The sequence below is a fragment of the Zonotrichia albicollis genome, chromosome 2 (assembly GCF_047830755.1).
Source record: "Zonotrichia albicollis isolate bZonAlb1 chromosome 2, bZonAlb1.hap1, whole genome shotgun sequence".
NCBI classification, from domain to species: domain Eukaryota; kingdom Metazoa; phylum Chordata; class Aves; order Passeriformes; family Passerellidae; genus Zonotrichia; species Zonotrichia albicollis.
In genome coordinates, this window is record NC_133820.1 from 22,006,563 (window position 1) to 22,020,629 (window position 14,067).

At 34.2% G+C, this 14,067-nt stretch overlaps 1 protein-coding gene across 13 annotated transcripts in view; it reads left to right on the top strand.

Moving 5' to 3' along the window:
• Window positions 1–14,067, top strand: part of DMD (dystrophin) — a 1,146,493-nt gene that overhangs the window by 413,519 nt on the left and 718,907 nt on the right. For 12 of the 13 annotated variants that reach the window (XM_074534563.1, XM_074534577.1, XM_074534568.1 and 9 more), the window contains 2 exons: window positions 9,826–10,004; window positions 10,939–11,061. In XM_074534563.1, the coding sequence (XP_074390664.1) occupies window positions 9,826–10,004; window positions 10,939–11,061 (302 nt within the window). The remainder of the gene's footprint in view (window positions 1–9,825; window positions 10,005–10,938; window positions 11,062–14,067) is intronic. The other variant, XM_026791861.2, reaches the window with a different exon arrangement.

Sequence of the window (14,067 nt, forward strand, 5' to 3'; positions counted from 1 at the left end):
AATTGATATTTGGATGGAAAAAGTAACAAGTCTTGCATTTCAAGGCTGTGATCTATCTGCTCCTTGAATGCTCAGATGTATGAAGTATTTTCAGAAGGTGCTGTTGTACTTAGCGCTATAAATATTTTACATACTTGCAACTATTCTGTAAAATTTGATGAGTGTGATTTTACTATTTTTGGTTAATGTGACAGGCTTTGGTTCTGATCTTGAATGCTTTGTCTACATTTGATGAACAATAGCTGAACATGCACTACTAAAGCATTAAAATGAGCTGTGCTTTGTTTAGACTGGGATTCCTATGCGATCTGAAGGCTGGTTGCATTCATAATGTCCCAAAATTTGTATCAGTTCAAGAAACTCTTGAAAAGATTAAATTACCATTTCTTAACCTTTCATCTTTGAGTCCAAGCTGACTCAACAAGCCTCTACCATAGCACTCATTCATGAATTAATACAATGTATATTTAGATTCTAAGTGTATTGCAGTGGACTAGAGATTGCTGTATTTAAAGCATTAAAAGCTTGGAGTTATTTGATAAAGCTATCCATGAAAATTCTGTAATTTGAAATTGCTCCTATACTGCATCATAAAACATTCCTGGATTTAACTGAGTACTGAAATTTTGCTATCCATTTGTTTTTTGTGAGTGAAGACCATGAAGACAATTAATAATTCTGAACTAAGAAAAATGTGAGAGCACCCTTTTATAATGAAGTCACAAACATGTCTAATAAACAAGGTGCTCCTGTGATACTGATTTGTGATCTGTATCTGTCCTGTTTTAGGGCAAATTTGGGGCCCATGCAGGCCCTTCTTACACAATTTGCCCTCCTGATACAGTACTTAGAAGGATTTCCTTTTTCAGAGTGCAAAGTAAAGGGTTATAGTGCTGCTATTATGCTTAGATGGTAATTTTTGTAATGTTTTAATACTTATGGTTTTCCTTTTATGTATTAAATAAGTTTAATGTATTGTGCTTCACGTTTGAAATTTGCTATATTTCTTTTGTTTGATACACACATAATGTACCATTTGGCACCCCAGTCACACCTGGCTGCTGTGCTTGCATATTTACAGCTATTCACAGCAGGGGACATTTGAAATAAATATTATAGATATGATGTCCTCAAATCCAGTCTGATTCCACCAAGCTGTAGCATTTTAAATTCTCCTTGGCTTCTCATATGCTGCTCCTCACCCATCAGTGTCGCACACACTTCTGTTTCCTCAGGCTGAGACTTGCATGGGCTAGAAAAGACAGGACACCATCTTTGTGCTGCATGTTTAAATAGGAGTCATTAAAATGTTGATTTCTGAGTCTTTACATTATGAATTACCAGACATCCTTGCCCTAAACCTATTTCTCTGCTTCTCCAACACCAGCCATGTATAAAATTGTTGAAATGTAAATGGAAGCTTACATTTATGCAAAACATGAGCAGATGTTTCCAGCCTCAGAGTATGGGCTTAGGAAGTTCTCAATGTCAAGCATGAGCAGTTCTCTTCCGCAGATAATCAGATTTAAGGTTTTATTTTTCTTAAATTACATTGCAGGTAGATTTTAAATCACTTGCTGAAAATTGGAAAGTGCATAGTAACCCTTCAGTAAAAGCTTGCATTTTTAAAAAGTATTGGCTTGACACATTTTAGACTGCTTTTCCTCATGATCAGCCTAAGGAAAGAGATCAGCATATTAATCTATTTGCTGCATTCTTGGTGAAATAATCCCTAAAATGTTAAAAATAAGTTATTTATAAGTCTTTTTTTACCCTGTCTCTTTACCATTTCAATGCAGGAATGATCATGATATATATAAATTATTAAAATTATGGTTTCAGCATTTTCAAGATGTGTATGTATTTTTTTAAGATATGCTTTTAAATTGGAAATAGCCTTTTTTCATCTGCTGCAGTTAACATTCTTAAAGAGCTCATTTGTCATTTTTTATACTGTTTATGTGTCATACATAGAGAAGCCTGTAATATCCAGGTAACTGGTTTTCATGTAGGTGTAGCCACTTCACACATGCAGTGAAAATTCAGTATGTGTAGCCATATGACTCATCAAGAAACCTCTTCTTTGAATTTAAAACTCACGCATCAAATCAATTTGTACACATGAATTTCTGTCAGTGAGTGTTCTCTTTTCTTATATATCCTATAAATATATATCCTTTATATATTTCCTAAATACCCTATATGGAACTGAACCTTAATAGCTATGAATTTTCTCAGTCTCTCATTATGATATTGGAAATTTCTCTGCCTTTTTTAGCTGAAATTAATCAAACATTCATGCCCTGTCGAAGGATGGTCTATTGAATATAAAAATTATTGCATTATACCTGCAAATGATACTCTGCCCTAAGTTAGTGGGCAATGGGAGTTATTATTGAAGATGCTATTATGCACACTAAATTTTGTATTTGTTTTAAGATATCTAGAACTAATTTTACACCTGATCTTGACCTAGAATTTAGGAATTTTCCTGCATAGAACTTTAGCTTTGTTCCTTAAAACTTTTGCTGCATTTTTTCTTTGATAAATCAAAACAAGGCCAGGAATGGCTTAGTTTCAATTTGCAGCCAAATTAGTCCATCTTGGACACTTTCTTGTAATGGTTTCACTCTTTTTTCCATTTTGCTTTTCTCAAGTTTCAAACAAAATCAGTTTTCCATAAGGTTCTAGAGGGGGAAAGTACAAACTACCTGTAGTATCATTCAGCATTCTGTTTTGTTGGTTTGAGATGGAATTAACCTCAGGTGATTTTAGCTTGCCTCTGTGTCAGAAATAGCACATTTCAGATGAGAATAAAAGGAAGGTACAGACACTCTAGCAGCAGAATCCCTATTCTGTCCTGTAATGTCTCAAAAGAATGCTGTGTTTCCCAATGTTTTTTTTTGGATTGTACTTGAGGAAGTATTGCCTTCTCTTACTGAGTATGCAGTCACCCATCCAGCACACGGCTCTTTCTATTGTCTATTCAGAATTGGCTGTTTAGATTTCAATTGCCCTTTTTCATTTACCTTATATCATTTTACCTTTATGAAAGATTTTACAATGAAATAAAAGTAATGAATTTATCTCCATATGAAGTTATGAAATCTTTAGTTACTGGATTTCCATCTCTAATTTTCTTTTCTTTTTTTTTTTATAGTTACCTGTGAAGTTTCTCTAGACTAAATATTTATAAAAGCTAAGTGGAAAATGTACAATATTTTGAAATATTGTCCCACTTGCTCTTTCAAATATTAACCTGTTTGAAAATATTTCAAATACTCTTAGCAAAATTGCAGTTTTGGTGATTGCTAATATTACCATTTTTGAACACTATTTCTGATTCAGACTCTGTAACTCCCTTGATGTGTCTTCAGTTTCAGGAAGGAACTCTTCAGTAGGAACTAGGCAACAGGGTATATTTTAGGATTTTTTCCTCTGGCCCTTCCTGCCTCACCCCACCCCTCACTGCATTTCCAGGTTTTGAAAAATCAAACTGCAGCTTTCAGTAGCGTATATCAGGTTTGTGAGTATATTACCTGCTGACTATTATTTGTTATTTCAACAAATGGAGGAGAGTCCTGCTCACCCCTTCCCAATGACAAAAATATCAGAATAAAGCATGATATGATAAAAATGTATCATACCCCAAATTTTTAAAACCAATTTTATTCCTTTGCTATTTTGACTTCACTTCTTTCTGTCTCTATCTTTGCTGCTAAGAAGACGCTTACTTTAGATATAGCTTAAGTTGCAAAGGTTGTGGTGTTGCTAAATCAATATTTAATACTACAAGGAGCCTGAAAAAGAATAAGCAACACCTTTACTGTTCAGCAGAGGTATTAAGTCTGATTTTGCAGGTTTTTAAAGCAGAGATAGCATCAAGTTCACTTAACCAGGATAGTGCTGGCATATTAGTCCAAGGCTCCTTCACATTCATGTATCAAATCAGAACAGACATTCAGACAGATTAAAGGCATGCACTGCCACCAAATATTTCATTACCAGATACACTTGAATTCTGCAGCACTTTAATTCCACAAATCCTGACCTGTAATTCTAAAACAGAAATGTGTTAAACTTCTGACAGTATTTTCTTCATGCTGCTGTTGTGGCCTTATTTAATACAACCTACAAAGGTCAGCATTTTGAATGTACTCTGTAGTTCTTATCCATCAGGTTTAAAGCATTTATTAAGGAAATATCTGTTTAAAAACTAACATTTTCCTCTTGGAGTTTCATAGTAGTTTAGGTTTATGGCCATTCATTTCTACAGAAAAGAAGAAAAAATCAGTGCCACTATCTGTATAAGTGGACTCTTCCAGGCTTCTGCTCTCACTTAATTGCCTGTATGTAATTTGTGCCTTTTGCTAGCAGTTAATTTTGTGAAATCTGAATTTTATTCAGCAAATTAATAGACTGTGGTCACTATGCTTATTCATGTAGGCCTTTCAATGGCCTTCAAAAAAAAGTTGACCTTTGCTTTAACTTCATTTTTAAAATAAAGTTTTAAAATCATCAGTTTTACTTCCCACATTTCAATATTTCCAGTTCTGCAGTATTTCATACATTGATTTTTGTTTATCTGCAAGACTAGGGCTATTCTTTGAGGTTACTTGCAAAGATTGCTTTCATTTTGAATTTAACATGCAATCTACTAGTGGAGTAAAAAACGAGGGCAGAAAATAATCCCAGGTTTAAAAAAGAAGCAAAGCCAGTCAGTAATTGTGAGTAGACACTGCAGTTACTGGCTGGCCTTTCAGAGACTGCAGATTTTATTGCTTCAAGGCCTTAGTGGCAGCAGTGAGTGTCAGTGGAGTAAACCATTACTGCTACTGTGGTTCCTGCTGTTATCATACCATTAGTATAAACATGAATGTAGGAAAATGTAATTTGGAAACCTAGGGGAGACTGAGGGAGAAGTAGGTATACCTTTAGCAAAACACCTTATAATCTTTGCCTGATAATCTTGGTTGTTTCTTGGTGTTTTAATAAGAATGAACTATATATAGGCTCATGTTTTCACAGTCTAGGAATTCAATCACCAGTAACAGCAAATCTCAGATGGGACTCAGGAGTCTGTCATAGCTTAATGTCTCTACATGGACTTGTTAAATGAGCAAAAGTATGTATTTGGAGTAAAAATTACCAAGTTTACAATTTACAGCATTTTTTTCCCTTTACTTATGAGGGCAACATTTTGGAGATACTTTTTATCGCTAATTTTCCAAGACATCCATTTGAGAATGAAATCTTCCTTGTTTTTCTTACTTTTAAAGTGTAAGCGGTTTCATTTTTACTAGCACATTCTCATGCACTTTCAACTGCAAATTTTGGTTCTTCCAAATAAAAATGAGTTCAAAATATATACCTTGGGTTTTATGAAAGCTCTTTCAAAATGTTTTGGTCAGCCTTGTCGGGCAGATTACTGCAGATTTTTGAACAGGCTTTGAAAAGTTCACCCTTGTCCTTGAGGCTAAAAGGTAAAATAAATAAAAGTTACATCTGAGTTATGGCTGCACTTTTATAAATGCTTTTCTTTGCCCTCGTCTTAGATCTTGTGGCTGAGGCAGGTGCCACACTGGGAGTGGCCACAGGAATTTGGAAATATCTCCTGTAATGAATTTACATTGCAGAGATGTAAATTTTTAATCATTTATGTATCTGTCAGATTTCTGTTTTATCTGAGGAATCTGAGAGCTTCTGCTTTCTGAACAGAAGCATTTGGAAAAATAGTAGAACCTGTAATAAGTATTAATGTTTTATTCATATCTTTAAAAGCCTTTAAAAAACCCCAATCCCCACTCTGATAGAAGAAACAACAACATCCTTTATTTATCATAAAAAACCCCACATAACCTCTGAAAATTCAAATCAGCTTTGAGAATCTCACTTTTTTGTGGAAAGAAAGGCAGTGTTTTTTTTATTTAGCACAGTTTAAAAATATCATTTAGGATAGCAGCAGGTAATTTTAAAATACTGGGATTTTCTATTACTATTGTAATAGAAGCAAACAGCATTAGGTGATGTATAGGATTTAGAAATTAGTTTTCTATGGTTTCTACTTTTTGATTCTGTGAAAATCCTAGCTGCTTCTGTTGAGGACAAAGGATTTCTTGTATTTTTTGGGCTCAAGTCTTATATTGCTTCTCAGCACTATATAAGGTAAAGTATGTTTTAGAATTTTTCTCTCAATCTAAAGAAACTAGATCAGCAATTTATACACAAAAATATAATCTTTCTGGCAGTGCAGCAGGCCTTTAAGCTCTCTTCTTTCAAAGTTATTTTGCCACTAGTTTGATGCAAAGGGTAAACACAAATAGTAAAACCATTTCACAAAAATAGCATCAGAACTGTTAGTTGATCAGAGCTTGGAGAAAGCAAATTATTATTAAAAAGGAGCAGTTATATTAGTAGCTGTGTATTTGAAAATTTTAGGAAATATTTCCATAAACATTTTTAACTTGTGCTCTGTGTGTGGCTTTGTGTGCATAATGTAACACTGTGTAGGAAAAGTTGGAATTTGTTTGTATTTCTAGACCTGTATTTTATGGTATGGAACTTATTTGTGTTTTGTATCATCCTCATTTTCACTCATCCCTTAATGTTAGCAGGAATTTGATCATTGACCAAACATATAGATGCAGGAACCAAAACACTTGTGAACTATAAGGCTTATAAAAATTGGCTGCTGGATCACTTTTTGAAGACTTTGATTAGTTTGAGAACATTTCAGATTTATTGTAGCCATCCTTAGCAAACAGTCAAACTTAACAGTAGTTATGTTCATCAGGAAACAAATAAATATTGCTCATAAAAATCCAGCTGCAGTGAACTTTTATCAGGCAAATTGCTTCCCAAATTAAATCTGTAATAATCCTTTAAAGGCAATTGCACTTAAACAGAGTGGATTTGGGTTGCATTTCATGATTTTAATGTTCTGGTGTGAACTCAGATTCTTTCTGCTCTTTTGGTACTTGTTGCTAAATAACTGCTTTTCTAAATGAACAGATCTTACTATACATTAAAATTTATGGTCAAAATTGAGCTCTTGTGGTGTCTCCTCGGCCTCAGACAGGCTTTTTGCCCCATATATCAAAATAAGTTTTTTGCTTTGTTTTATTTTTCTGTATTTTTTTAATTTGACTGGAGATATTCCCTGGACAGACTCGCCTCTCTAAATGGTCACGGTTCAATATATTTTAAGGGGGAGCACGTACAGTTAGGATTTTGCAAGGTAATTTTGTTTCTTTGATGATAAAGGATTCTTAAAGAAACCACAAGCCTTAATAAGTAATTCCATGGAACAGAAAAGGTATCAAGAAGAATTGTCTGAACTATATGGTCCATGTGGCATGTACAAGTCACTTTTTTCTTTTGAAAAATATTAATCTGTCAGCATAAAATTTTGTACTGAAAAAGTTTGCTCTCAATAATTGGAACACTTATCTTGGAAACTTTTCCACTACTTTTATGTAACTGTATCTGATTAAGGAACTGGAGTGGTTTCCAGAGCTTTCCAAAGTCTTTCAAATTCTTTATTGATAAAGACGTCAATATTACTTCTGCTAACCTTATAATGCTTCCCATTATATACTCTTTTGACTTGTAGTCTACTTAATTTTTTTTTCATTAATTTTATTATTTTCATTTCTGCTCTGGATATTCTTTGTCAAGAAAACCGATGAAAATTTTTTGATAGAATTGCCTCTGAGTTGAATTTGAGAAGATAAATTGGTCTGGGGGGAAAAAAAAATCATGGATAATTTTCTCAAAGCTAGTATTGGAGAAATGGCTTAGTCTTAATATCTTTACTTAGTTTTATTTAAAAAGTGTATTTTACAAGAGTTTGAGATTAGTTTTTAAGAGGCATGTATTGGTTTGACAGACATTTTTGCCCCACAAATATATGTAGACATATTTACAAAGAAATAGTGAACTTCCTTGCAAAAAAATGCTTGAATTCCAGTTTATTTACTGTCTAGCTACGAGGATTTCAAATAGCCATCACACTCAGCAGGTGGTAAAGATAGTACCTCAGACTAGGATTCAAAAGAAGAAAATGTGAAGGCAAAGTGTAGCAGAAGTCATTCCTGCTCTGATAATTCAGGAGCACGTAAAAAGACTTTTGAGAGATGGATTGATATTCCAAGCTTTACAACTATGGTTGTTTAGCTATTTGTTGTGATTAAAAAATTAAATCCTTTCCTACTTGCCAGTGGATTTTGACAGCTGCATATGTACTTTCTATTTGTCAGATAGAATGGGTAAACAATTTTTGGCATGTATATTGTTTGCTAGGAACCTATTTTATTTATTGTGTGAGATATTTTTGTAGGTAAATGGTAAGGTATTTGTCCTTTTGGTTAACAGGACATTTTGAAAAGGAATGTAATGAACAAACAATAGAAAAATCACAGATGGTACTGATCATCCAGTGTGTACTCTTCCCAGTAGGAAAGCATGGATATTCATGTAGACATCAATTACTAAGTATACAAAATATAACAAAATGGTGTTAGAATATTCAAGAGAAGGCAAGAAGACGTTTGCAGTAAAATACTTATATTATGGAAGTGGGAATGTTAGAGGGAATGTGCCGTTTTTCCAGCCAGTGCTAAGTAGAACTAAGCCTTCAGCTGCTTCTCATAAAGTGCCAAGCAAAAATATGGAGATGGGTCAGAAAGCCAAACCAAAATTATTCATAGAATGTCTTTTCTTAATTTCCAGATATATATGAAGCTTTTAATGCAAGGTGCGTTCCCACATTCTAGGCAGGGAGAATGAGATGCCATGTTGTAGAACCATTGATTATTTTATTTTTTCTGTGAACTCAATTCTTAGCTAAGATTGGATTGATCTGTGACAGTAAAGACTCATAGCTCCCGGCTTTCTGCCAGCACTCTTGTTAAAACATTCGTGGAATTCATGATAAATTTCTTGTACAAGTGTCCTTTTACATCTTGATTCACTAGACTGAGTGTAGGAAGTAAGCGTCAATGGCAAATAACAAAGTAACTATTTCAAAGAGCTGCCACATGCCTTACATTTTTACAAATCGTTATTGACTAGAATTGTTGAGTCAGGGAAAGTGCTTCTCCTGCTGATGTATAACATGGCTATGTGCAGAAGCTGAAATAGTCTTTGTGTTCATGCAAAGTTTGTTGTACTGACTAAAGGACATAGAGATTTTACAGGGCTATATTTTTTAAAGATTTTTTCTATTATGTATTTTACTGTCTGTGAATACCACGTTCCTTTGATGTTCTACAAATTTCATGAAGAATGCCAGACCAAGTAGAACATAAAAGCTATGTAGCTTTATTGTAGTTTGACTTCAATTGTGGGTTTTTATGAATCCATTCACAAGAAAAAGTGGTAATTATTTTTCTCCCCCCACATCTTTGATGCTTTCAGTGGCTAAATGATGTGGGGAGAATGTAGAAGGCATGACTTGGAAAATTAGGTTTTCCTTAATTTTTATACTTGCAGTATTTATACAGCACAAGCAAATACATTTTTTCCTATGTCTAGTCCTGCTCAATGGGGATCACAGTTTTAAAAATTGCATTTTGACACAAGAAATATAGAGGGGAAGCTTATGCTGAATGAGGTAACATTACCTGTATAAACTTTGGCACCTTCTCATTGATATGCAAGTTTATTCTGCAATTTTGGAACTGATGGTAAGGTTCTAATTAGTCTCTAGAGTATTCATGTGGACAATAGATTGCTCATTATCTTATCAACTTTCCGTTAAACTAATTGGCTATTTCTCATATCGAATGTGGAAACTGAAATGACGCATGGTAATTTGTCTTCCAGATGTTGCAACTGCCTATCCAGATAAGAAGTCCATCTTGATGTATGTGACTTCGCTCTTTCAAGCCCTGCCCCAGCAAGTCACCATGGAAGCCATCAGGGAAGTGGAGATGCTGCCACGGCACACAAGGATCACTAGAGAAGAGCACGTAGAAGTACACGAACAGCATTTTTCACAAGAAGTAAGTTTCACTTTTCTTCTTTCATCTTGCTGCGCTAAAGTGGTTGTTTCCCTGCCTACCCCATGAGTTTGATGTTAAATGGCCAGTGGAAGACAAAAATCCCATGGGTATAATGGGCAAAGTCTCATCCACAGGCAAGTCAGATGTACTTTCATACTGGTGTTCATCTTACACCAGACTGTTTTAAAAATTACTATTCAGCAAGAAAGTGCTTTGCACTTCAGTTGTCCAGCATTGTGCATTTTGATGGTGGCAGGACACATCAAGGAAAACAAATTTGGGGAGGCTACATTTAAAAGCAGATAGAAACATCCTTACTTTTTTAGAGAATAGATGTTGGTGTTTATCTATAATCATGATACATTTTTAATTTTTTAGCATTTTATTTAATATGACCTGCATTTTAAAATAATCTCTTCTCAGTTTAATGTTGTCCTCTTAAAAAAAAAATCATGTAATAATTGGAATTTATTTATGATTGCAATGTCAGTTTTTGTTTTTACTGAAACCATCAGACAGCCTCTGTTAAAGTGTTTAGTGCGTTTTAGGCCTAGATAACTTGTCTGAATTTAATCTGTATGGTTGGGTATGGGATGCTCACTCTATTTCAGAGTACTGAGCAGATAAATATTGGCTCTGTTTATTCAAGATGTGACAAAAGATCACTTGCTTTTTGAGCCTCTGCTTGTAAACTATAAAAAAGCTTCACTTTGCATTGGTATTCTGCTGGTGTGGAGTCCTGTCAGTCTGTTGCTTTTGGAAAGGGTGTCAGATTAAATGAGAGGTTTCCTTAATACCATCCCATTTTGCCTGCTGAATACCAACATTGTCCTTGAGAAATGACCTTCCTGCTTCTTTTTCTTCAACTGCTCTTGGAATCAATACTTCTACAATCCATGCTCCTACCCATGTGTACATTCTAATTTATTTGTAGATCACAGTCAGTGTACCCCAGGGACCTTCGCCTTCTCCTAAACCGCGGTTCAAAAGTTACGCGTACGCACAGGCGGTGTATGTAACAACCCCTGACCAAAAAAGGAGGCAGGTTCCTCCACAGGTCTGTCAATATTGCAATTTTTTGAGAGAGTTGTTTTGTTAAGCTCGTGCTTGGAGTGAAAGAGCCCGTGCACTTTGCTTCTACCTGATCTTAATGACCTGCTTTTTCCAGGACTTTTTTCTGTTGAGTGTTTACTTTTTTCTGTATATTTCTGCATGGCTGGCAATAGCTGTTGTGCTGATTGTAGGGGATGATTAACATTCAAGCACTGCTGTTTCAGAAATTTCCTTCTTTGTTCAGTCATTTTTTAAAATAGTACATATATTGCCTTAAAAAAGTATTAGAAGAACAAATCTAACATAAGCCGTATTTGGCATCTATTATATTACCGCCACAGGTTCAGTTATAGAAAAAAAAAAAGAACCATTGGCTTTCTCTCTTTTTCTTACCTTTCCTGTTAAAGAAAATAGTTAATGATGGCATTTCTCAGGAGGTTACTGTAGTTGGAAAAAAAGGTGAAACAAGTATTAAATTTTACCCTGTGTTATTGGATTACAACAGTTGGTAATTTTTATCACAAATGGCATCTTGCTGGTACTGAGGTTAAGGGGTTATATTTGATTTTTTTACTTCTTTGTTTTATTTTATTTTTACCTTTAAATAGCTGGGGTGGTTTAATAAAACTTGTTTTAAGTAATCCTTATAATGAGAATTTCAGTAGTTGAATTTTTATAACTTTTGACAAGTATGAGACCCAAAGGTCATATTGTGTACTGCAATGTGATTTCCTTTCATTACTTCAGGGAGAAAAGATCTCTGTGTGTATGGTGCTACAGTTTGAGTTTGCCTCTAGGTACTTAATTCTGTCTAACATCTAAAAATCTATTGCGAAATTATACTTCTATTCAACACTGTATTCAAATCTACTGTTCAAGTGACAGGTATTTTATTGAATAATGACTTCCTTTAAATACTCCAGGACAGAAAGCCTTTGCACACAAACATGAGCCCTGCCTACATTACTCTAACATCAAATGTGTTGCAGTGATGAGTCACACAGCTTTGAAACAAGATGGTTAAAGCAATTGTAACTGTTCTACGTAGGCACTATACAGATATTTTAGAGTAATGAAAAATTATTATACAGGATAGATTTTTTTTCTTTTTCTTCAGGTACTTTTATTGTGATCACTTGCAGGTTTTTTCAGCACCTCCACCATCAAAAGTAATGTATAAACTGAAATAAATGAAGTCATTTCTACTAACCAAAGCATGGTTACTGAAATTTACTAAGATATAATTTGATTATCCAGTCCTCATCTTAGATTCCAGTTTTCAGATCTCTTCTTCTTGAATGTGGAAGCTTCATCTACTACACCTTCCTGCAAGAATTAATACAATATATTATAATTCTACCAATATGGCAGGAGTTGAAGACATAACCAGAATCTGAGCCAAATTGCACTACAGCCACAACAGATATTAACAAATGGAAAGCATTTACTTAAAATTCCTTTGGGAAAGTCACCAAGCAAATTCTCATTATAATCAAGATAAACTTGAATTATATATATAGTAATTAATATCCCAAATCAATACATGGATTTATTAGTCAGTAGTTATTTTTTTTGCCTTCAGCTATGTATTTCTTAAAGAAGAGCTGTTGTTTACCGGTTAAAGCAAGTTTATAATGCTGGTTAGATAGTGGTTCATAATGTTTTCTCCAGATACATGGAGCAGGTATAACTTAATCCCATCTATTTTAACTAAATAAAAATATATTATTTCCTTTTCATTTCTTAGTAGCATTTCAATTTTCTGCCAGCTATATTATGTTTTTTAGATACCATTGTAAAAAAAAGCAGTTGCCTTAAGCTTTTCAGGAAAATCTAATTCTCTAGAGGACTGTGTACAAAGAAATCAAGAGGTATTCAACTTTTTTATTTTTTCTTGGATTTTATAAAGTTTAAGAAGGTGACTCTAATTTCCATCCAGTTACCAGAGAAAAGTTTATTAGATTAGTTGTCTGTTGCCTGCCAATTTCCATGGTATTTTTGGTGCTGTCATAGAGAAGCAATTTTCACAAAGTATTTTGGTCTTCTGTTAAAATCATGGAATCATTCTTTTTTTCTCAATCTCTGCAAAATTTCAGCTTTTAGGACTTGAATATTATAATTTCCCCAAAACAGTCGTAATTAAATAAGACCTCTTTCCAAAGATTTTGATCATGATCCTTCAAATTTGACCAAATATGGGTTTTGATACATGGCATACATTTGCTTCATGTCAGTTGTCAGAAATTGTAAGAGAGATGAATTGTGATTCTCTGTGCTCCATATTGGCTAGAAGGAATAACATTTCCTTTCACACCATCATTTGTCAAAGTTCTTTCTCTTCTATCTTCTACCCTTGTCTTTTCTTTTATGTCACATTTCACTTCATATCTCTTTCCTCATCTTCACTCTTCTTAGTAGCTTCACAACTTGTGTGCCTTCAAATTCACCCTTCCTTTCTGAATTCTTTCTCTGTCACTCAGGAGGGTACTTGCAAGACCTTGCAAGTATTTCCATTGTGCAAATTGTGGCCAGACAAGTTTTGCTTTTTTTAACTGTGACATTCTTCAAATTCAAGGGCAATCATTGCCCTGCAAAATTGTTCACTCAATGCCTTCTTGTTCAGTCAGTGCTTCACCACTTCTGGTTGAACCAGCGAAACATTTTCAAGTGCCAGAGGTAACATGAATGACAGTTTTTCTGCTAAAATTCAAGAAAGGTTTTCCTCCTTTACATTGTTTACTTAGACAGTATTCATAAACTCATGAAGCTCTTGGAACAAGTCTCTACTTCTCAAACCTGAATCCTTGAATTTCCTGAATGAACAGTAAAAAAGGTACAACAGAAAATATTTATGCTTTCAGTTTTTATGTCAGTTTTTATATGGCAGTTAGTGCTTAGCAATTACAGAAGGCTTGCCTGAATTTGCAGGTCTGTATTTTGTCTTGTATGTGTTCTAGTAATAAGGCTTCACTTAAAAATATCCAGCTTAATATACAAATAAAAGGATCCT